The following is a 23,151-nucleotide window of genomic DNA, read 5'->3' on the forward strand; positions in this document are numbered from 1 at the left end:
AAACAAAACATTAAAAAAAGAGGAAGAAGTGAGCTATTTAGCTGGCTGGCAGCTGGAACGACCTGACTAGGCTGCCCATGCCAACATGCTAACAACTGATAAGATTTCTTTATTGGTTTCCTTTCACCTTCTTTGTGCTGTGCTAAGTAGTAAAGATTATGTTCCACCCATTATTAACCTAAAATTTCTTAGAATTACATAACATGTAATTTAAAACATATATATCTCATAAAAATATCACATAACTCTCTGTTGCAATGACTGTATTCACATAATTTATAACCTGTATGTCAGAAGACAGTGGTCAGTTTGTCACTGTGAAACCTGGTGCATATTATGTGCAATGTACCAACAAAACGACTCAGGAAAACTCAACTGACCCACAAACGTGAACCGATAAAGAGACAAGGTATGTGTAAGCGAAACAGCGAACAGAGCAGCAAATTGACTAACGCTCAGGAGACTAGGGCTCAGCCGCACTGGGTTGCCTTTATATCTTCTGATGTTGTTTCTTCTTTGCTCTCTACAACAGGTGCTAGATGGATCCCCCATTGAAGTGACCCTAGCCAAACCAGTGGACAAGGACAGTTACGTTAGGTACACCCGAGGCACGGGCGGAAGGGGCGCCATGCTGCAAGGAGATTACACCTACTCTTTGGGCCATGTTTACGATCCCACCACAACCTACCTTGGAGCTCCTGTCTTCTATGCCCCTCAGGCCTATACAGCAATTCCCAGCCTTCATTTCCCAGCCACTAAAGGACATCTTGGCAACAGGGCCATTATCCGAGCCCCTTCTGTTAGAGGTAATGCTCATCAGCTCTTGCCCTGGAATAACTCTACAATTTCAAATGATTTGTATTGCAATAGCCTTAGACAAATTGGATGGGTCCACCGGGAGAAAAGGACTGGAAAATTGTTCATGAAAAATCAAATATTATTATATCAATAGTTGTCCTCTCATAAAAATCTTTTTTCACATTACAACTGGTTATTGGAAAAACTTGGTCAGGACATAGCACAAAGGAGTCTAATGCATACATTTGGTCTTCGCATGGGTGCATAAAGTTTGTACAGAGTAAATAGTTAGCTTCTCCCTCATCATTGGACCACCACCATATTGCAGTCATTTGTGACTCATTAGAAAATTTACAAATGAAAGCTAGGATGGGCCAATGAAAACCAGTTATGTCAAATAGCAAAAACACGTCAAGGCACATGTGCCTTTGAGGGCGACTCAGGGGCCTATTCGTATATAAATCAAATTATCATAAACATGTTCTAAGAGACACATGACATGCTTTCATTTGACCTCCCCCCAGGATTATGTGCTATGCCTTCTAAAAAGCCACACTAGTGAGGAAATCAACTTATTTCTCCAGGATATGGGGAACTAAATAATAAGGTCCAAATAGAAAAAAGACTGACTACTAAACGATAAATCTTTCCTATGTAATCCTATAAGAGTTCCAAATGTTCAAGCAGTGTTCTGGGCTCAGTTCAAGCAAGAGAGATGAAAAGGAAAGCATTTTTTTAAATTTCTAGTCAACTAGTTTGTCTCTGCCTAATGGGATCCTTCAGAATGGTCCTGCTAGGATGTAGTTAATGCCAAAAGAATCCCAGTTCTGTCTTGCAAATATGAAACCATTCTGGGCAACTTGACAACAAACTGTGTATTTAAATCCCATCCTTGGGTTTTAGTTAGAAGCAAAGGGGCATGTCAGATTACTGTGGAAACTATCCTCTTACTGTGTTTTACTATTTTTCAGGAAAACTGAGTTGGCCATCCTAAGATCCCTAGTCTTCAACAGCCTTAAAATTTCCATAATCATCATAAAATCACTCTACCCAAGATTATAATGCTAAGGAAATCATCAGGTTTTCCTCCGGTATAATCTATCTATGTGGTGGCAAATTATGTCATTAAAATATTACAAATTTGTAATCTGAAATCCTATTATTAAATAATGCATACGTTAAATATAAATTGGCAACCAGTTGTAATGTAGGAAAAAAACAAACTCCACTCCAAGGGAAAAAAAATACCTTATAACAAGAAAGGAAATCAATGAATGAGATTCATGGATGAAGGGTAATCAATTTAATTTTTTTTATCAACTTTATGCCATCAGTAGGAAATCAAAGTGGCAACACAGCAAAACAAAAAATCAAAAGGAATCTATTAATGAAACTCAATGGGAATTTAAGCCTCACATTGACAGGCCATGAAACAGAAAATAGCGAACTTAAAAACCTGTTTTCTCAATGTTCCATTTCCCGACTGATCACTGGGGACGGAACTATTGGGGAAGCTAGAATTCATTTCTGATTTCCTGATCGAAGATAAAAATGCAACTCTTATTTTAATACATGTGGTCATAACACGCTGGGATCTTGAAATAAATGCCTTCCCAACATTTATTAGCCTATAGAAAAATATAAACAAAAGGTTAACTGCAGACAGAAGTTGCAAAATTTTTCTCTGTACCAAAGTTTTAAAGTTGCTCGTGTACTTAGTGATGATGGCTTTGATAAGATTGCTTTCTTCCCCAGTCAAAAAGAAAACACACAAAAACACACCTGTGGCGACCCCTACCTTTTGTTGAGTTTCATTACATCAGAATCCTAGAGTTTTCTGTGCATCGTCAGGGCGGTAATCAATGGGACTTGGGCTAACTTTTCCATTTCAGTAAGATTCAGGGTGATTTTCTGGTGGTTTGATTCAGTTTAATGCCTTCTTACATTCCTAGAAATTTACATGAATGTACCTGTAGGGGCTGCGGGAGTAAGAAGACTAGGTGGCCGTGGCTATTTGACCTACACAGGCCTGGGTCGTGGATACCAGGTCAAGGGAGACAAGAGAGAAGACAAACTCTACGACCTTTTACCTGGGATGGAGCTCACCCCAATGAATCCTGTCACTTTAAAACCCCAGGGAATTAAACTTGCTCCCCAGGTAGGTAATGTTATTCCGGAGATAGTTTCCTTAAGTTAGGCCAAAGACCTTCGTACACCTTTCGTCAAATGATTTGACTTGATCCCTACTTGGGCCACTGCTCGTTTTGTTTTGTTTACATAGATAAAGCGGCCAATCGACACAATGAGAGAATGCCCCGCCGTTGAGTGTCACTGTCCCATTTCACTCTTCTTCTTAAAAATGAAGTTTGACACCCTAAATAATCTGAACAACTGGAAAACGAAGATCCTACTAAGAATTATTAACCAATACCTTAAATGCAAATAAAGTGCAGCAAAGACCCTGACTCAAGATAAATGCCTACTGTGTGGGAGTAGGCTAATGGAGAGTATTCGTGACAGGGAATGAATAGACCACTCTTATGTGCCAATAAAGGACATCCTTTATTGGAAACACTGTGGGGTTCTTTAATGTTTATTTATTTTTGAGACAGAGAGAGAGAGAGAGAGAGAGAGAGAGAGAGACAGAGGTGAGTGGGAGAGGGGCAGGGAGAGAAGGAGACACAGAATCCAAAGCAGGTTCCAAGCTCTGAGCTGTCAGCACAGAGCCCGATGCGGACTCGAACCCACAAACCGTGAGATCGTGACCTGAGCCAAAGTTGGACACTTAACCTACTGAGCCACCCAGACGCCCCAGAAACACTATGTTTAAGAGGTAAAACCACGCTACCGATGGTGATATCATTACCCATATTAACTATGAGATGCCATCACTCCTATCCAATTAAGTCTTCTACAATAATTATAGTTGGGCGGTGATTATGGGGAATTTTTAATGCTCTCATTCCACAGCTCCATGTTTCTGCTTGAGGCTGTGGTTTTTATTATTGGAAAATTAAAAGTTATACAAGCTGTTCCAGTATGGAAAATGAATAACAGGGGTAAAAATAAAACAAAACAGGATGTGTTAACCCTTAGCCCGTGGGTGTACAGTACCTCTGATGGTCTCCCTGTAGAGACACTGGCTAAGGAACCAGTAACCGGTTGTTCAGAGGTACAGTCTGACCCTAAAGGAAACATTCCTACTCCAGGCCCAAAGGTATAAGCCCCCAAGTTAATGGAAGTAGGCCTTATGATTGCAAGCAAGTAGGAAACTTGGTTTTCTAACAGCTCATCCTGAGTACTATTTTTGCAGGATTGATGGTTGTCTTACACATCCACATTAGTTCATCTAAGGTTGCTGCTATCCTTACCCAGGCCGTTAAAAATAAAGATGCCTATCAGAGTGGTAAACAGCAACCATTTGTTTATTCAAAAGCCATTTATTGGCCATGTATCACGCACCACGTATTGCGTTAGGTGCTGGGGATGGAAAAAAGAATATAATACGGTCTTTGCCATCAAAACTCATATGGCAATCCAGTAAGAGACAGCTGACACATAAGCCAATTAATTGTAATAAAATTAATTGTAATAAAATCATGATGAAGCCTTGCTCAGAAAACACTAAAGCTTGTCATCCAATCTATCTTGGGTTAAAATTTAAAATAAGGCACCTTATTAAAGAACTAAGATACTTGGAAATCTTTTAAGAAAATAAAAAATAGTAATTGTTATAAATTCCATGTCATAGTTCTATGAGCTATAGCTCATAGCGTGAGGGACAATCTCTCCTTCTTGTATTCAACCCAGATCAGAAGTTGGTCGTGGTTTATAGTAATATGTAAGGAACCATCTCTAGCAACTAACGAAAGTTCTTTAATTTGTCTCTGAATCTCTACAACTACAGCTTAGACACTAAAGGCTGTGCCAACCCAAACCAACAGAGTTGGAGCCTTAACAGTTCCACGGTGGAGTCACGAACGCCCACCAGGAGCAGAGAGACAAGGACTGTCCCATACAGTCAGCAGTTGTAATCCCAGTAACTAGTAACCCATTAAACTTTTTACCTTGATTTTTACGAAAATGTAAAGTTAAAACCCTACGACAAACGACATGAAGTAGGAATATATTCTTAGGTTATTTTCTCTAAACCACTGTAGACAGAAGGATTGAGGGTAGTGAGGAAATCCAGCCGCACAGTGCTGAAATGTCAGTTTTTCTTTAATGGAATAAATACATCCAACAAATCATAGAATTAAGCTATGGGTAAAAAAAAGAAGAAGAAAAAGTTATGGCTAATGGACTGAACTAAAAACATATTAGAATAAATGGCGTGAAAACGATTTTCGTGAATTAATAGATGTAACATTTTAAATGGAGTTCAAGTTGAGTTCGTCTTAAATTGTATGAGTCATTAAACCATGTGGCGTTTTATATTTTCTTACATTAGCTTCAACACTGAAGATTAGAGTTTAAAACCCTGAAAGCTGAGGAAATAGTGCAAATACGACAATTGGAAGGAAAATCACTTTTTTTTTTGTTTTAACTCTCATAGATATTAGAAGAAATTTGTCAGAAAAATAACTGGGGACAACCGGTATATCAGCTGCACTCAGCCATTGGACAAGATCAACGGCAACTATTCTTATACAAAATAACCATTCCTGCCCTGGCCAGCCAGAATCCTGCCATGTGCGTAACATCTCCAAATTCCTAATTTTCTAAGATTTTTAGAGTACGAGTCTCCAGTAAATTGAGTGTATTTTGTCACTATCTTTTTTTGAAAACGTTTATTTATTTTGAGAGAGACAGAAGGTGTGCGTGAGCAGGAGAGGGGCAGAAAGAGAGGGGGAGAGAGGGGGAGAGAGAGAGAGAGAGAGAGAGAGCGAGAGAATCCCAAGTAGGCTCCATGCGGTCAGCACAGAGCCTGACACGGGGCTTGATCCCACGAACTGTGAGATCACGACCTGAGCCGACGTCAAGATTTGGATGCTGAACCCACTAGGCAACTCAGGTGCCCCTACGTTGTCACTATGTATATAAGCTAAATATTTCAGTGTACTGCCTACTCAATTTTCATTAAACACAAACGTCCAGTCGTGTAGGGGGATAGAGGTGCCAGCCTCTCAAAGGCCCCACGTTTCAAACAGACAATGAAGACTGCATAGCCTCATCCACCAATGAAGAACTTCAGATGTAAAATGTAACGGAAATGAAAACTATCGCCCCTCTTTTACCTGTGCAGCGTTCAGGCTGAACCACGGGAAATTGCCACGTTGTACATCATGACACGGCGCGTGGTCCCTTAAATTTTGGATCAAAGATCCTCTCTGGGAGTGGGTATCCCCGCCTCAAGCCCGCGTCTCTGCACGTTTTAGGAACTTTCCTGGTTCACGTGCGCAGTAGAACAGCCATGTGGTGCATTAGGCGTGTGCCCCAGGAATGTCGTACCCACCGCTGAGGTCCTGGGTCAGGTCACAAATCTCCCTGCACACACACACACGTACAAGTCTTAAATGCAAAGAGAATGAAAACCACGCACACAAAACCCCACTACCCGCTCATCTGCAAACACTAACAGTGACAGAGCTTTGCTCCCATCTCAGCCCTCAGCACCCCAAATTTAAATGCCTGCCCCGACTGGATATGTCTTGCAGCCACCCCTTCACGCCTCCGAAGCTAAGTGCCTACGTGGACGAAGCCAAGACCTACGCGGCAGAGCACACCCTCCACACCCTGGGCATCCCCACCGACGGGGCCGAGGCCCCCACCGCCCCCACGGCCGCCGCTGCTTTCCCAGGTACGGAAAATTGTGCCGGACACGGCAGCCCACCCAGCGTGTTTGGGAAACCCTCCCTTGGGACCATGGACCCTTAGAGCTCTTTATGACCCCCACCCACAAGAAATCTGACTTACACCATCTGTGACCAAAGACGCTCTCCAGGTGAGTGGACCATCCAGGTAGGACAGAGAGGAGTGGGGGGAGGGGGGGAGGAGCGGGGGCGAGGCTCAGCTCAGCTTGAGTAGCAGCATGATCTCGAAAGAGCCAGCCTCTGCATCTGGTCGGCTTGGGTTTTCACTTTTAGTGAGAGAGGTTGGAATGGCCTATTAAGAGCTGATGTTCACTCGAACGCTCAGGGCACACCAGGTGCTTACCTAAATGCTCCGCATGCTGTATGTTCTATCAGTGACGCTCAGGACCCCGCCAGAGGTAGGTTGTGGCATAATGCCCATTGTGAGCTGAAGGAACCAAGGACAGGGATGATGAAGTAATTTGGCCAAGGTCAACTGGCTTTTAAGGAGCCCTTGGAGTATCTGCACTTTTCTCATCTTCAACTCAACTTGACTTTCATTGCTTTGCTTTCTGGAAGAATCGTGTAGACCATGCATTTCTTAAGTTATTTTAAGTCAAAAACTCTGTGTGCAAGAGAGAGTCAGAGACAGATCGAGATCCTTTCAATATGTGGATAATCAGCCCTCATTTTATCTGCTCTATAATTTTTTTTTTAATTTTTTTTTCAACGTTTATTTATTTTTTTGGGACAGAGAGAGACAGAGCATGAACGGGGGAGGGGCAGAGAGAGAGGGAGACACAGAATCGGAAACAGGCTCCAGGCTCCGAGCCATCAGCCCAGAGCCCGACGCGGGGCTCGAACTCACGGACCGCGAGATCGTGACCTGGCTGAAGTCGGACGCTTAACCGACTGCGCCACCCAGGCGCCCCAAATCTGCTCTATAATTTTGGTCTGGAGTGCACTGTTTGCTCAGAATAAAGCCTGTCTGTAGATCGACACGCCTCCAGGGTCACATTTAAAAGACTTTTCCCCATTTATTATGTACCTACAACCAATGCTAACAATTAAAAAGTGAACCCTCTAGAGATTCAAAGAAACCAGACGACAAATTTGTTCTGGAAATTTTTCCTTAACAGTTAGGTTGAGTAACTCCATTCAGTTTTAGCAAATAAAAGTTCATTTCTTTTGAAGAAATTGGTCATGAGTCACTGCATTGGCATACCTCCCTTAAGACAAATTAAGAGATCTGACTGGACCCAGAAATAGGGCATTTCTGTCAATCCATTCATTCATTTGTATATTGGGCACATACAGGCGTGAGAACTGTCTGTTGCTCACTAACATAACACCTGGGCCCATTCTGATTTTCTTTTGTTTCTCAAAAGTTGCGAATGTGTTTTCCATTCTGGCAAGCAAGGTTGCAACCGGTGAATGTAACCTCAATGCCAGCTTTGTTCTGTAGAACGTGGAGAAGATCTCTCCACGAGATTGCCAAGACCACAGCTGCTAATGCACAGGGCAGGTCCCCTGGCCTGCGCTGGGGCCATCAGGCCCGTGCTCGCTTCCCACACAACAGGGTGTTGATATGTCAGTCTCCTGGGGGTCCTGTGCCACGGCTTCTCGGTTCTGGGAGAAGGCTCAGCCCCTGTCTTGTGGACAGCTGCACCCCAAAGCCACTTAAATAATGTACTGTAAAAACAAATGAGCCACTGTCAGAATTTTCCAGTTGCACATTGCAAAAGATTTGCTTTTACCTAAGAACGTTTGCTCTTGTCCTCACTTCTGTTTGCTCCCACAAGAAGTAAAAAATATTTAGGGCATGAGAGTTGTCTTGGGGATGCCTGAGAATCTGAGAGCCTCTCTTATAACTTTGCTGTGGAGTCAAGCAAAGAATAATGGGTCACAAGGGAAGAATCTGTTTAAATTCCAAATACTCTTGCACTTGGGAAATTAGCCAAGTTGAAGAAGACAGTTCAAAATCCCTAAAATAGAACCTACACCACACACACGCACGCACACATGCACACGCTCTCTTCACACATGTGTATTTCTTACTCACTTATTTAGAAATACTATTTCCAAAGTCAGGGAAGTAATCGGTAACACATTTCTCATCTCGTTGGAAAACAGACCGAACTTCAGTCGTGCCTTAGTCAGCATTACTGGCCAAAGTGTTCAAGCCAAGGAGTGGATTTAATTTTTAAAAAAACAGTCCAGCCAGTTTCCTGCCACCACTTCCTGAGAAGCCACCAGAAAGAAATCAATGTGTCTGGGGTTGGGATGACGGCCACGGCACATAAACCAAATGGGCTTTTTCTTTTTCTTTTCTTTTTTTTTTTTTTCAGGTCCCCGTTTGTTGCTTAAGTATATTTTTCCCTTTTTCTTGTCACCTGCACACTTTTTGGGTCTTCTCAGAAACGGTTTAATTTTGATCTAAAACGTTAACAGAGAAACACTGCTTTTAGGTAATAGCTGTTTTCTCTAAACGTGGATGTCAATCAGCCAGAAGTGATATTAATGTGACTGCCCGTGATGGCCTCCTCACCACTCAAACCCCTTAGTTGTCTGAGGGTGAGGACAAGCATCGTGGCCTCCAGACAGCTTGTTGGTGAGGCAAGATGATCTTTGCCCTTCACGGTCGGGTCTAAATGTAAACAGCCCACATATTTGCTTTCACGGTCTTACGTAGAAATACGCGAAAACGCTCAGTATTTTTTCCACCGGTCTACCTACTCCCTATACGTCCTTCTTGGACAAAAGCAATGAGTTTTTAACATTTCACTCAGATGGGGGTGGGGGCACAAAATCAGACCCAGAGAGCCCCCACTCCTCCAGCCCTGCCGACCTCTCAATCACCTCTCCTCCTTTGTAAATTTTGCGACCCTCTGATAAAGACCCAAGTCTCAAGTGTAATTAACTCAGCACCCTGTTAAGTTTCTGTTTCTCGGACTCCATCTCTGGTGTTTCCGATTCTGCAAGCATGAAGTGGATCGGGCACACATAGTTGACCTCGCTTCGAGGAACACTGTCCCCTAAGTCACTGAGTCTAGATATTATGTCTCCTGAGTTCCCTTTTTAATTTCTTTTAATGTGGATTTGTGAGAGAGAGAGAGAGTGGGAGAGGGGCAGAGGGAAAGGGGACAGAGGATCCAAAGCAGGCTCTGGGCTGACAGCAGACAGCCTGGCGCGGGACTTGAGCTCACACACCGCGAGGTCAAGACCGGAGCCCAAGTCGGACGCGTAACCGACTGAGCCACCCGGGTGCCCCAGGAGTTCACTTTTTTAGAGGGACGTATTAAACTTTTGGCTTTAAGCGACGTCAAACTTTCATATCCCAAAAAGAAGACAGTTAACCAAAAGGGAGGACACCCAGATGCCTTTGCTGAAGCTCTCTCTGCCTCCTTCTCCAGGATACGCTGTCCCTAACGCAACTGCGCCTGTGTCCGCGGCCCAGCTCAAGCAAGCGGTGACCCTTGGACAAGACTTAGCAGCGTATACGACGTATGAGGTCTACCCCACTTTTGCAGTGACTGCCCGAGGGGATGGATATGGAGCCTTCTGAAGATATCTTTCTTTTAACTTAAGAATAAGACACATACAACTCTATCCGGAAGAAATAAACCTCTCACTCAGTTTCCTTACGATCACAAGTAATACTTTTCCTAAAGCGATGCCTTGCCCGAGACTGGTTAGTGTATACTAATTGTAGAATCATGATAGGAGGCTGTATTCCCAGTGAAATCAAATGTCAAGCAGACTTTTGTCTAACAGAAAGCTAAAGAACCATTGTCCCAACAGTCGTTTCTCCCAGGCTCCTGAGGGACCTGGTGATGGGTTTCTGAACCCTGACAGTGTAAAGAGAGACCTATTAACCAGCAAGCGTTCAGGGGTCAGCAGACCTGGGCCAGAAACAACAAAGAAAGCCATGTGAATTCCAGAGTCTTAACCTGGGCTCACAGCTGCTTCCGTGACACAGAGAGTCACAAACAGGCAGGGTGGGGGCGGGGGAGGACGCTCTTTGAAAGGCGTTCGCATTGCCCGCCACGTGGGGTATGTCCTCAGGCTGGGGTCCGTGAAAGACTGCCCAAGGTCTGATGGGGTCAGCATCACTTCCATCCAAAAAATGCCCCGGGTCAGTCTGTCCTAGGTCAGCATCTTCGTGGCCCCCTTGACCCCTGGGGACCTCCTAGAAGTAAGCGTGATGTGCTGCAGGTAACGATAAAATGAACCCGGGCCCACTGTTTACTAAACTCATCGGCCCGCACCTCTCCTTCCCTGGAACCCCCATCCTTGCCAATGGTCCCCAACACAGTAATCACCCCAGCGTTAAAGGACTTCTCCTTGTAAACTTTTCGCTTGTTCACATTGATTTGTTTTCATATCTGTCTCACGTGGCTCGTGCCTAATACCATAAAAAGGCGCATCAGATCTACCGATCATCACTTGTGATGCTTTTTCATACTCAGCAAAGGGGCTGTGAAGTCTTTTCAAACAGAGGAGTGAAGATCCACTCTCATTTCTTTGGACTTTTTGCAGCATCCAGTCCACCGTCCGGCATTCAGAGACTGTTATATTGACGTGGGGTCAGCCTTGGACTGTCTCACCCACTCGCATGAAATCTGCCCACAAATCCTCTACCTTTCCTCCCTTCTGTTTTCAACAAGTATCGGACAGCTTTACCGTGTCTGAGCCCTTTGGTCTCAAACTCAGCACAGAAACCTTACACCCACCACTGCCGATTGATCAGAAGCTGATTCTTAGACACCCAGCCAGGGTGCTGTTTACCAAAATCCTCGAGGGCTTCAGGCCTCTCTCCAGGAACATCTTCTAGGGATACGGGTGCTACAAAAAACCAGGATGGAGGGAGCAGAAAGCTCTACTTTCTTGCCATACATGTAAATGACTGCGTCTGTATCAAAATAGAAATAACCCAGCTCTGAACTCCAAACACCTATCACTACTGTTTCAGTCTCATTAGTGGTTTAAGACCTACAGTACCAGAATTGCCATTTAAAAAAATCCTTTGGCCCTGGTAAAAATTCTACAGGACTCAAAGGAAGACATACACATGAAAACATAGAACAGAACCATTGGTCAACTCTTGAATGGGATCCTGGGATCCAAAATCAGCCCAGATTCCAATCAAAATCAGCTAAATTCCAATAAGAGTTAAAAGTCCTCGTAACCTTTCAGTTCTGTTAATTCTAATCAGGTATCAAAGGCCTCAAGGCTAAGCTCACTCTGAAAGACCCGGTGCTTTCAACTTTACATTTTGATCCTCATATTCCCTAGGATAGTGGCTCCCAAACTTAACTGCACATCAGAAACACCCAGAAGGCTTTTCAGAATGCCTTTACCAAGATGGCGCCTCATATGGATTACATTAGAATACCACGGGGTGGGGCGCCTGGGTGGCGCAGTCGGTTAAGCGTCCGACTTCAGCCAGGTCACGATCTCGCGGTCCGTGAGTTCGAGCCCCACGTCAGGCTCTGGGCTGATGCCTCAGAGCCTGGAGCCTGTTTCCGATTCTGTGTCTCCCTCTCTCTCTGCCCCTCCCCCGTTCATGCTCTGTTTCTCTCTGTCCCAAAAATAAAATAAACGTTGGGAAAAAAAACAAAAGGATACCACGGGGTGATATTCTCGGTACTTTTTAAAAATCTCAGGTGATTTCAATGTGCAACTAACTTTGGGAATGGCCATAATCTTTCCATTTCAACCATGTCTTCAACCCTTAATGTCTTCCTTTTTTATTTCTTTTTCATTAAATAGAAAAATGCAAGAAAAATTTCTCTAAATAGCCAAATCATATTTTTACACATATTCGTCTCATAAAAAGTACAAATTTGAATATAATTCATACTGGCTTCAAACTAACTTTTGGACCAAACTAGTTTTAAAAATGAGGAAGTGAAAAATTCCTCCATAAGCAATTTTGAGGTCCAAATCTACATTCCTGGACAGACCTGCTTTTATACTCAAAAAGAATAATTACATTGGGGCAGGCAAATTCCCACTGAGTCCAAAAAAGCATTCCAAACTCCAAGAGCAAAAGTTTTAATGTTCTTTAAAATCTCTGAAAATAGAAAAGATTCCTTCTACATGTCTCGTCAATGCAAAATAGAAGGTTTCATCCAGAGGAGTTTTAAATTTAATCAAAATGAACAGTTAACCACAGGAATCTTTTTATGAGAAAAATCATTATTCTGGGTGAAATCATAATGAGTTTTTTAACGGCTAAGAAGAGAAGCCTAAACATACAAAAATAGCAAAGTATTGAGAATTGCCACTTGAACACCAAGGAAACACAGGTATTCGTACATTTACCTCGTAAGGATGGATTGTATTCAAGCAATAACTATGGTTTTACTTTTTGCTGAAATTTTACTTCATTCTAGTAAAATCGAGAGAATACTTTGAATTCCATTAGAACCTATTCGTAGAAGGTATCAATGTGTCTGTAGTGCCATGTGTATTGACTTTGCCCAAATTGAGTCATGTAGAACAGCTCCAGCTATAATGAGTTTGGAACTTTAAAAAAATGAGATGTTTAAAAATCAAGTGTGGGACCACAGGTTTACTTCACATGATGTTGATGTTTTTGGACGTCAGAAATTAGCACCTGTTTAATACCTATTGTACCTTGTGCATCAAATCTATTTTTTGTTACTTCTTGCTTTCTTATTTCCTAGAAAAGACTCTTCACAGAAGAAACTAACATGAGTAAACCAACCAAATGGTAACAGAGTACCAAACCAATCATTTAGGAGCATCTAGTAAATTAGAATTGAGTTTCTAAGTTTTGGTACTTAATAGCTTAGTGAAAATTAAAATTAACCACCGTTACTCACGAGAAATGGTACAGTAGTGAGATTAGATATCTATTCTCTTTCCCATAAGAGTGCTGCTTATTCTCCAATTGCTATATTTCTCTCCCACCCCATTACTGTAACTAGAAGACCATCTTTACCTGTAGCAAGATACAGTTTTCCTACATAGCCAGTTCTTGCCTCCCACCTGTGCCCAAACCTGGTATCATGCCAGACCACACTGTGTTGGCATAAAAGCACCCAAAATGCTGCTAGAAAGCTACCTCATGTTAAAAAAAACATTGACTTCAAAAAATATCTAACAAACCACAGGTCCTGGACTTTCTAATGGTGAATGGAGGTCAAATTATAGCTATGTATTAATAGCTATGTAATTTAATAGCTATTATGGCTATGTAATCATTATGCAGGAAATTAGGTTTAGTTTTACTTAAAAGTTTTTGTAAACGCAACCTCCCATTCACATTGATTAGCTTTTCATAAATATTGCCTCAACGTAATTTTTGATTTATGTCCATTTTCACAATATGTTTTAAATGACTGTTTTCTAGTTCTGCCTTGGACAACTGGGTCACAGTTTGAATCCATGGGGACAGGGAGATTCTCCAGGGTGGCTTTTCAAGAAGAAGAGTCAGTAAAGACAGTATTTGGAGTAAATTGTCTTTGTATCCAAAGCTACAAAGTTTGATAAAATATAGTAATGTTGCATAGCTCCAGGACCAGCCAAGATTTCCCCCAAATAACTTACAACTAACAGTGAGCAGTGTGCCCCAGGGTTCACACAAGGTCATGGTCATTCATCACCTCCTTGACTTCATTCGTACAGAAACACCCAGGAGACGAAACAACTTATATCTTTTTACATCTTGGGGATACATTTTTACCTATATATAAATACCTCTGTCCAAGACAAAACCGAGCTTCAAGTATGACACTTACAGTAAACTTTGTGGTAAATACTTTTACAAGAAAACATTAACGGCAAAATTTGGGAGTTTCAATGTACTTCTTGGAAGACAGAGAAACTAGGGACCCAATATTCCTACCTGACATGGAATAGTTACCTACTGCTTTTTGTTGAACTGATCACCAAATATGATGTTGAAATTCTACTTCATTCTAGTGACGTCTTGAAAATGCTTCAAGCTTTATAAGAACATAGTTATAGAAAATGTCATGTATCCACCAGGATCGATGTTTGTCTTTGCCAATGTTAGGACAAAGCCAAGCATGTCCTGCTCTAATGAGTAAAACCATCAGAGAAATGAGACTTTCTGACCTCCATGCCAGATCGCTTTGCTTATGGAGTAGAACATACAAAAACTTTTTTCAACAGAAAATTCATACAGAATTTTGTACCGAATTCTACAGAAAATTCTACAGAGAATGTCCATTTTACAAGCCAGGTTTTTCTTACAATATTTCTACAGGAAGTAGAATGTGTGAGTTTAATAGGGAGAACAGTGCGTATCTTGAACACATACACTCACTGATGGGAGAATGTGAACTTTAGGCATTCCCAGGTCACCTCAGTTTTGTAGAAAAGAGAAAAAGAAAGCCTTATACTTCAGCTAATAGTGAAAAGAAACTGGTAAACAATCCGGAAGTGAAAAATAATTCACTCATTTGCCTGGAAACCAGAAGCCCCCATTCATTCGAACATGCCTGGAATGAGATCTAGAACCCTTCTATACCTCCCTCCTCCCACTGTTCTCCCATTTGGGGAGAGAAATCAAGAAGAATATTCCTCGCATTCTCCTTACTTTGTCTAAGGGAAGGGGAGGTGCCAAGAAACAGCACTTTAAAGAAAATAAGCTGCCTTCAGAGACTTCTTGGAGACTGAAGAACATCAACCCCACTCGGGGTTAACTATGTCCCTCTGGGATGACAGTATGTTCTGTTTGCCAGGACAGCCCTGTTTATCAATATTAACAATAACCCTTCAGACTCACAAATGTGTCCCAGTTTAGACAACAAATTATACAGTGACCTCATCTTGTTGGCTCCTTTTCTTTTCTTGTCGTTCCTTTTTTTTTTTTTTTAATCTTATAGAATTGGCTTTATCCTCTCCAGAACAGGTGCACGTTAAAGGAAAATGCCCAACTGACTTCTTTCTGACGGAGGTAGAAGCAGAGAGAAAGCGAGAGAAACGTGTCGTCCTCTCATTTATGATTACCCTCAATCCACTCCCCACCCAGTGACCCCACCACCAACCCCTTTCTGGTCCTGGTCGTCCTCCCCAAGCCCCTGGGCTCTGGGTCCTGAGCTCTGCCACTGGGGCCAGATGGGACAGGGAACAAGATGAAAGGTAGGGCATTGGGAGGGTTTTGGAGGATTTGGCGGTTCCTTTCTTCCTTAAACCAAACTCCTTATGCTGCAAACCAGGAAGGACTTCCAACGTCAGCCTTCCTCGTAAAAGGCACGCTGCTTTTTCCCTTCCATGTTTTACAGATTTGCTCAAATATCTGCCTCTCACGTCGACATTACTGTTGCTCATGAACTATCCTCATATAATCTCATATAAAGTGTTGAATATTTCTTAATGGAGAAGAATAGTGACAGATACTTTCCTTTTTATAGAACTTCCTTTTACTCTCTCATTTTCTTCGCTGATAGTAAGAATTAAACAAATTATAATCTCTATTGCTATAAACCACAGGCCTGTATTTCACAGAATGGATGATTCGTCTGTATTTATTATGCACCTTCTCCTCTGCCGGAAACTATGAATGGGTGTGTGTGTATTTCCACAGCACAGTACACGGTCCCGTGACGCATCCTCTGCATGTTTACAAACTGAGTGTAATTGCACTGAAGTTCACCAGTTGGTAGCTTTTTTCACTTAGTTGGAATCCCCCAAATTAAATCAACCCTGTTCTCAATTTTAAGTTTCAGCCATTAGTGTCAAATACAAGGTGGGTGCTGCAAGCCTTGGCAAAGATGACTTTCACCCTTGACCTGTTATAATTGCGATTTAAGTAAAATGAGTTTTCAAAGCTCTTTCCCGGGAGAAATATCAAAGATAGTGCAAAAAACAAGAGGCAACAATCTTCGTTAGCAGTGCAGAAGATTTAAAACAGACGTCAACAAGGGCACCTGGCTATCTTAGTCAGTGAAACACATGCTTCTTGATCTCAGGGTTGTGAGTTCAAGCCCCACTTTGGGTGTAGAAATTACTTAAAAATAGAATCTTAAAAAAAAAAACCAAAAGAGTTCTAGTTGCTGTACATCCTCACCAGCACATGACACAGGCAGTTTTATAAAACACAAAACAAAACAAAAACACATGCTTTGAAACGTGGAATTGCCAAGTTCACCCACTGATTTCTGATGTTAAAGAACAGGTAGACAGACTTTGTTATTCACTTGAAAACAGTTTGTTATTAACTATTTCTGGATTCTAAACATACTCGTGTTTAGACAATTCAAAAACCTTTTGAACAAGCCTGAGCTACACCTATATGGTTTGCAAGAGATGATTTGCAATGCAGGATACATGCTCTTTTCAAACGGCAATTTTATTTTGAAATTTGGCACTTTTTCCTGTAATTCCTAAGAGATTTGGGGGATCTTGGGACAAGAGCCGCAGATGAGTCTCTTTACATCAATCCATCATTATCACTGGTTTAAATATTTAGTGCAGGGGCGCCTGGGTGGCGCAGTCGGGTAAGCATCCGACTTCAGCCAGGTCACGATCTCGCGGTCCGGGAGTTCGAGCCCCGCGTCAGGCTCTGGGCTGATGGCTCAGAGCCTGGAGCCTGTTTCCGATTCTGTGTCTCCCTCTCTCTCTGCCCCTCCCCCGTTCATGCTCTGTCTCTCTCTGTCCCAAAAATAAATAAACGTTGGAAAAAAAAAATTTAAATATTTAGTGCAATTATTGGTATTTTTGTTTCTATTCCTTCCCGAGTTCTTGCTTTCTCATTTCTCTGACTGCATGACAGCCAGATATCGTTACCTCCTCCCAACAAAGAGAATGCCGTCAGCAAGCTGTGTTTCTAGTTTCCAGGTGTTACACAATCTCTTGCTTCTTTTCCTTTTTGGTACCATCGACCTGATTTATGTGACGTTAGTTAGCTGAGGTACCAAAGAAAAGGAGAAACAGAAACAGTATTAAAGAATGTGCATAGAGCGCTTGTTTTTGTACTTTGAGTACCATATCCTATAGGACCCGGATCTATCTGAATATACTAAGTGAAATGACAACATCCATTCATCAGGACAGTGATCACTGGCTTCGAAGATGTAAATGCAACAGAGCCGGTGCCTTACAGTCGTGAATGACAGGAACTAAGAAGTAATGCAGTATTGTGATGACTAGTGTACCTTCAAGATGACAAGATGATTTCGATTGAATTTTCACGTAACCTCATAAAGTTTTAATAAGTACCAGCCTGAGTCGCCGATTTATTTTCTCTTTCCTGAAAACTACAGCTTTATTCTTCTTGAGTCAATACCTAAACAGTCATGACCTATAAAAGCAGGTATCCTTTTGGTGATCTCCTTACATTTGCATCTCTGATAAAAGTTCCCTCCGCTGCATCTTCTGAGGGTAAAGGGAACTTTCAACAATGAAGTGCATTACTTTCCGATCAATAAAGAAAACAAGAGAAATACCCAGAAACTACAAATGATAAGAAAACGTGACTCCAGAAAGGTCAGTGGGCTCTGAGGTCGACATTTGCCCTGGGGGCAGGTGCTGATCCCTAATGGAAAAGAACAGAGGTCACAAACTATCCTTCAAAGGCCAGATCCAGCTACCTGGTTTTTTGTTGTTGTTGTTGTTGGTCCTTGAGCTAAGAACGGTTGTTATCTTTTTAAAGGACTGAGCCAAGACATTTTTTACACTTTAAAAGGTTGCTTAAATATAAAGGGAAAATCTGTGACAAGACCCTAGGTGGCCCACTGAGCCTAAAATAGTTACCATCTGTCCCTTTAGGACAAGTTTGCCAACCCTGCCCTAAGCCAACACCGCGTATTTTGACTTTTGTTACAGGTAGCACCCCCCTTCTAAGTACCAAATTCCAAATTAGCTGGGACTGGGTTTGGCTGCCAGTGACAGTATCCAAAATGGCAGCAGTTTAAATAAGGCAACAACTTGTTGTCACTGGCCCCAAAAGTCCCAAAAGTAGTACAAAGCTGGCAGAAGCCTTCACAGGGTTACGAACAGAAAGTCTTTCTTCTTGTCTCCTTACTTGTAGGATCTCCATCTCATGGTCTAAGATGATGGCACGTACATCCCGGTAGAAGGAAAGAAGAAGATAGAAACAAAGAGAGGAAAGGACAGCTAAGCAGCTTTCCCTTAAGGAGATGCACTGGAAGTTGCCACGCTTCACGCTGGCTTACGTCCCATTGGGCAGAGCTTAGGCACATGAGAGGATGTGAAATGTAGTCCTTATCTGGGCCACCATAAAGAGGTATTTTTCTATGAAAGAATGGAATGATGAACGCTGAGGAGAACCAACAGAGCTTGCCACAAGTATTTACAACACAGGAAAGGTGCGAGGGTGAAACGAAGTATGGCACATGAGATCATCTGGCACTGGGCTTGGAACCCCTCCCTTCCCAAACGAAAGGGGAACTGTTCGTTTAGCTCAGAATTTCTCAAAGTCTCATAACCCGTTGAAGGTGCATCTGTGGTGGGGATGGTTCCACGGGTCCCATCTTCACACCATTGTATAATCTTCTTCTGTAAAGACAGGCCGGAGCTGGCCGTGACTGCCTCTGATGACTAGAATGCGGGGCATCTCTTCTAAGATCAGGTTGTAACAGATGATGCTCCCCATCTCACTGGCCTCTCTCTGGGTCTCGTTCGCTCACTCCGGTCAAGCCAGCTGCCACGCCAGGAGCCGTGCTATGGAAAGGGCCGTGGGGCAGGGAACTGGAGGCAGCCTGCAGCCGACAGGCTGTGAACCAAGGGCTGCCCACAACGGCATGACTGGGCTTTGGAAGCAGGTCCTGCCTCAGTGGAGCCCTGACGGACCACAGCTGGGCCTAGCATAGCGATCACAGATGAGGAGAGAGTCTTGAAGCCCAGGACCGAGCTACGTTACACCCAGATGTCCACCCCACAGGAGTCATGAGATAATAAATGTATTTTAAATTTGCTAAGCTTCAGGATAATCTGCTGTGAACAGCAGATAACGGCTACAACAGCAAAAAAGCTATAAAGTTACAGCAAATGCCAATGTGTTTATCAGCAGAGTCACCGAGGCTCTTATGCAAAGTCAGAGGAACCAACCCAATTTTTTTAAGTTTTTATTTTAATTCCAGTTAGTTAAGATACAGTGTTAGACTAGTTTCAGGTGTATAATAGAGTCGTTCAACGTTGGCATGCATCACCCTGCGAAACCAACCCAATTTTTGAGCTTATGAATAACTTGCTGTTGTCAGTATGCAGGAGCATATGCTCGATGCTGAGGAGAATAAAAGCCAAGGAAGTTGTACATACCTCGCAGGAGGTGCTCACAAATGCTGATGGGGTGGGAAGAAGAAAGGAAGGAAGGGAGGGAGGGAGGGATGAAGCGAGAGAGTGAAGGACCCAGGGAAGCAGAAGAGGAGGGAGGGACGGGAGGAGGGAGAGAAGGGAGGGAGGGAAGGAGGGAGAGAGGAAATGAAGAAGGGGAAGGGAAGGCATGGAAAGAGAAGGAAAGATATCAACTTACTTCTATTCTCACTGTATTTTCCTCTTTCCTCAGCAAGCCCATCTATCACTGCTTCAATGAAAGTATCTGGCCAAACATCAAACAGAGTCCACACAAGCCTTTCTGGCTCTGGTCTTCCAAATGCCTTAGCAATTCAAAGAATTTACAGGGTTTGGGGAGGAAGCGAAAGACCGGGAGAACGTGATTTATGGTAGAGACAGAGTACCGTGGAAAAGCGAGGGGAAGAAGGCATGCTCTCATCCCCCAAATAGAATGCGGACAGGGAGAGAGAGAAGAAAGAGATCTGAAAAACTAAGAACGCAGGGAATCTGGATTCATCCCCACTACTCTGTAGGACACCAATGATTGTTGCACAATCTCAACAACGGAAGGACGAATGTGGGCGAGTTTTTGCTTGTACCTGCCCCCCCGGAGATGGAAGCTCAGGAAAAAATCAAGTTAGGTTACAGAAAAATAATTTTTTTTTTCTTTCATGCTTGCGTTTGTGTACTGAGACCGGCTGCTCTGCCGTTCAGAGTCCAGTTCCACATAGCCCCAATTGTTCTTTTTAATCCCATGCGAACTTGCAGAATGGCTAAGAGCACGGGCTTTGGAGCCAGTCAGAATGGAGTCTGCTCTGCCAACTACCAACTGTTGGGAACATGGGAAAAACTTAATCCACTTGATTCGCTTTCCTCATCCATTAAAGAGAAGCTACAATATCTCTTTCATAGGGTTATGATCCGAATTTTTTGAGATAATGTACATTAGGATACTCATCACAGTGTTTGGCATGGTAAGAACCAAATAAATAGAAGCCATTATCATTACAAAACTCTACACACAGGACACAGGATGCTGATGGAAATGTCTGGGTTCCCTTCTCTAAGGAACAAGTAAAAATCAGGCGCACAGCCTTCTGGTGCTGTACAAACAAGCAATCCAACTGCAGTCGATTTCTCCCGCTGATGGCAATAGAAAATTCTAGCAGGCAGCTTGAGGTGAAAAGTCAAAACTTGAAGATCGATCCATAATGATAGTGAGCTTTCCTGGTGGGGTTTTTTTTCTCCTTTATCTCTTAGGATTTAACCTCAGGGTAATGAAATTTTACAAGTATGAACACTAAAACGTCCAAGAGAAATCTCCTTTTCTGACCAGAGGCCCAAGAAAGGAAGAACCCAGCAGGGCGGGGGAGGGTGGAGGACTGACTTTATTTTTTCCTTTTTTAGCCTCCTTTTCTCTCTCCCTGTCTTGCCCACCCCTGACCTCCTTGCAAGGGGGCAGCGGCAGTGGCAGCAGCACAGAGACCCCAGAGAAGATTCTAGTATCCAGGCAGAGGAGGAAGAGTGTGGAAAGAATCCTCATTTTCACTCTTTTCCCTTGCCACTTCACCCAGAGAGCAGACCCAGCCATGCAGAGCTGCATGAGAACACAGGAAGACAGAACTCTGAGAGAAACACATCCTGTTAGCCAAAGAGATGAGGCAAAGGAGTCCCAGGAGACAGAACATAAGAGAAATCTCAGAAAGTAGAGCGGGGAAGGGAAATTGCTAAATGTGTGTATTAATGGACATAAATTCCACTTTCACCCCAGGCTACACGTACTCAGAAAACAACAACAACAACAACAATAAAACTCAAAAAGACATGTTAAAGATCATGGCCAGGAATAAAGAAGTCTATTTCCTAATGATAAAGGAGCTAATTTGAAGAAGACAGAACAATCTTAAATGTTTGTACACTTAATAATAGAACTTCAAAATACATGAAGCAAAAACTGAGGGAATTAAAAGGAGAATAAAAAAATGCCTGATTATGGTTGGAGATGGGAATACTATTCTCAATAATTTATGAAGCAAATATTCCTTTCAAATGTACACAGAATATTTACCAAGATAGACCTTATTTGGGGCCGTAAAAGAAATCTCAGAGAACTTAAAAGAATCCTAGCCATACAGAGTATATTCTGATCACAATAGAATCAAACTGAAAACCGGTAACAGAAACACTATCTGGAAAAGGGTGCCTGGTTGGCTCAGTCAAAGAAAAAATTTAGAACATATGTTGAACTGAACGTAAAGGAAAACTCAGTATATCAAAATATCCGGGATACCACAAAGGAGTACTTATAGCACTATATATATTAGAAAGAAAGTCTCAAATCTTTTTTTTTAATATAGAAAAAGAGGGCAAATGAAAACATGCAGAAGAAAAGAAATAATAAAGATGAGCATGAAAATCAATGTAATAAAACCCAGGAAAACAACAAAGAAAATCAATGAAACCAAAAGTTATTTCTTTGATAAATCAAAGATTAGTAAGATTAGTAAGCCTCTAGCCAAACTGATCAGAAAAAGAGGAGAAAAGACAACAAGTTACTAATACACCACACATTCTATAGATATTAAAAAGATAACAAAGGAAAATTATGAACAAATATATTAAAAGAAATTGAGCAGTTTACAAAATGAGTAAGTTCCTTGACAGACACAAATTGCCAAAGTCTAATCAAGAAGAAATAGATAGCATGAATAGTCCAATGGCTTTTAAACAAATTAAGCTTGTAGATAAAAACATCCCCACAAAGAAAACATCATGTCTCAATGGCTATACTGATGAATTCTGCCAGATATTTAAGGAAGAAATATCAATTCTATATAAACTCGTCTAGAGAATTGAAAAGGAAGGAATATTTTTAGACAAAGAAACTTTAAAACCTTATGCTCATGGGGCACCTGGGTGGCTCAGTTAGTGAAACGTCCGACTTTGGCTCAGGTCATGATCTCACACTCTGCGAGTTCAAGCCCTACATCAGGCTCTGTGCTGACAGCTTAGAACCTGGAGCCTGCTTCAAGTTCTGTGTCTCCCTCTCTCTCAGCTCTTCTCCTGCTTGTGCTCTGGCTCTGTCTCAAAAATAAGTCAACATTAAAAAATAAAAATATTTCTGGCAATAAATAATAAGGGAAATTTTTGTGACCCTAGGATAAGCAAATATTTCTTAGATACAATACCAAAAGCATAGTCCATAAAAGAACAAATTGATAAATTGAATCTCAAAATCAAAAACTTCTGGTCTACAAGAGAAGGTGAA

At 42.3% G+C, this 23,151-nt stretch overlaps 1 protein-coding gene across 2 annotated transcripts in view; it reads left to right on the forward strand.

Moving 5' to 3' along the window:
• A1CF (APOBEC1 complementation factor) overlaps positions 1-10,234 on the forward strand; it is a 76,992-nt gene extending 66,758 nt beyond the window's left edge. Inside the window, exons 8-12 of one of the 2 annotated variants that reach the window (XM_045439416.1) lie at positions 533-806; positions 2,751-2,956; positions 5,354-5,490; positions 6,456-6,598; positions 10,004-10,234. In XM_045439416.1, coding sequence (XP_045295372.1) covers positions 533-806; positions 2,751-2,956; positions 5,354-5,490; positions 6,456-6,598; positions 10,004-10,155 — 912 coding nt within the window. In that variant the 3' untranslated portion in view covers positions 10,156-10,234. The remainder of the gene's footprint in view (positions 1-532; positions 807-2,750; positions 2,957-5,353; positions 5,491-6,455; positions 6,599-10,003) is intronic. The other variant, XM_045439418.1, reaches the window with a different exon arrangement.
• Positions 10,235-23,151: the final 12,917 nt, after the last annotated feature.

Source organism: Leopardus geoffroyi, chromosome D2 (assembly GCF_018350155.1).
Source record: "Leopardus geoffroyi isolate Oge1 chromosome D2, O.geoffroyi_Oge1_pat1.0, whole genome shotgun sequence".
NCBI lineage: Eukaryota > Metazoa > Chordata > Mammalia > Carnivora > Felidae > Leopardus > Leopardus geoffroyi.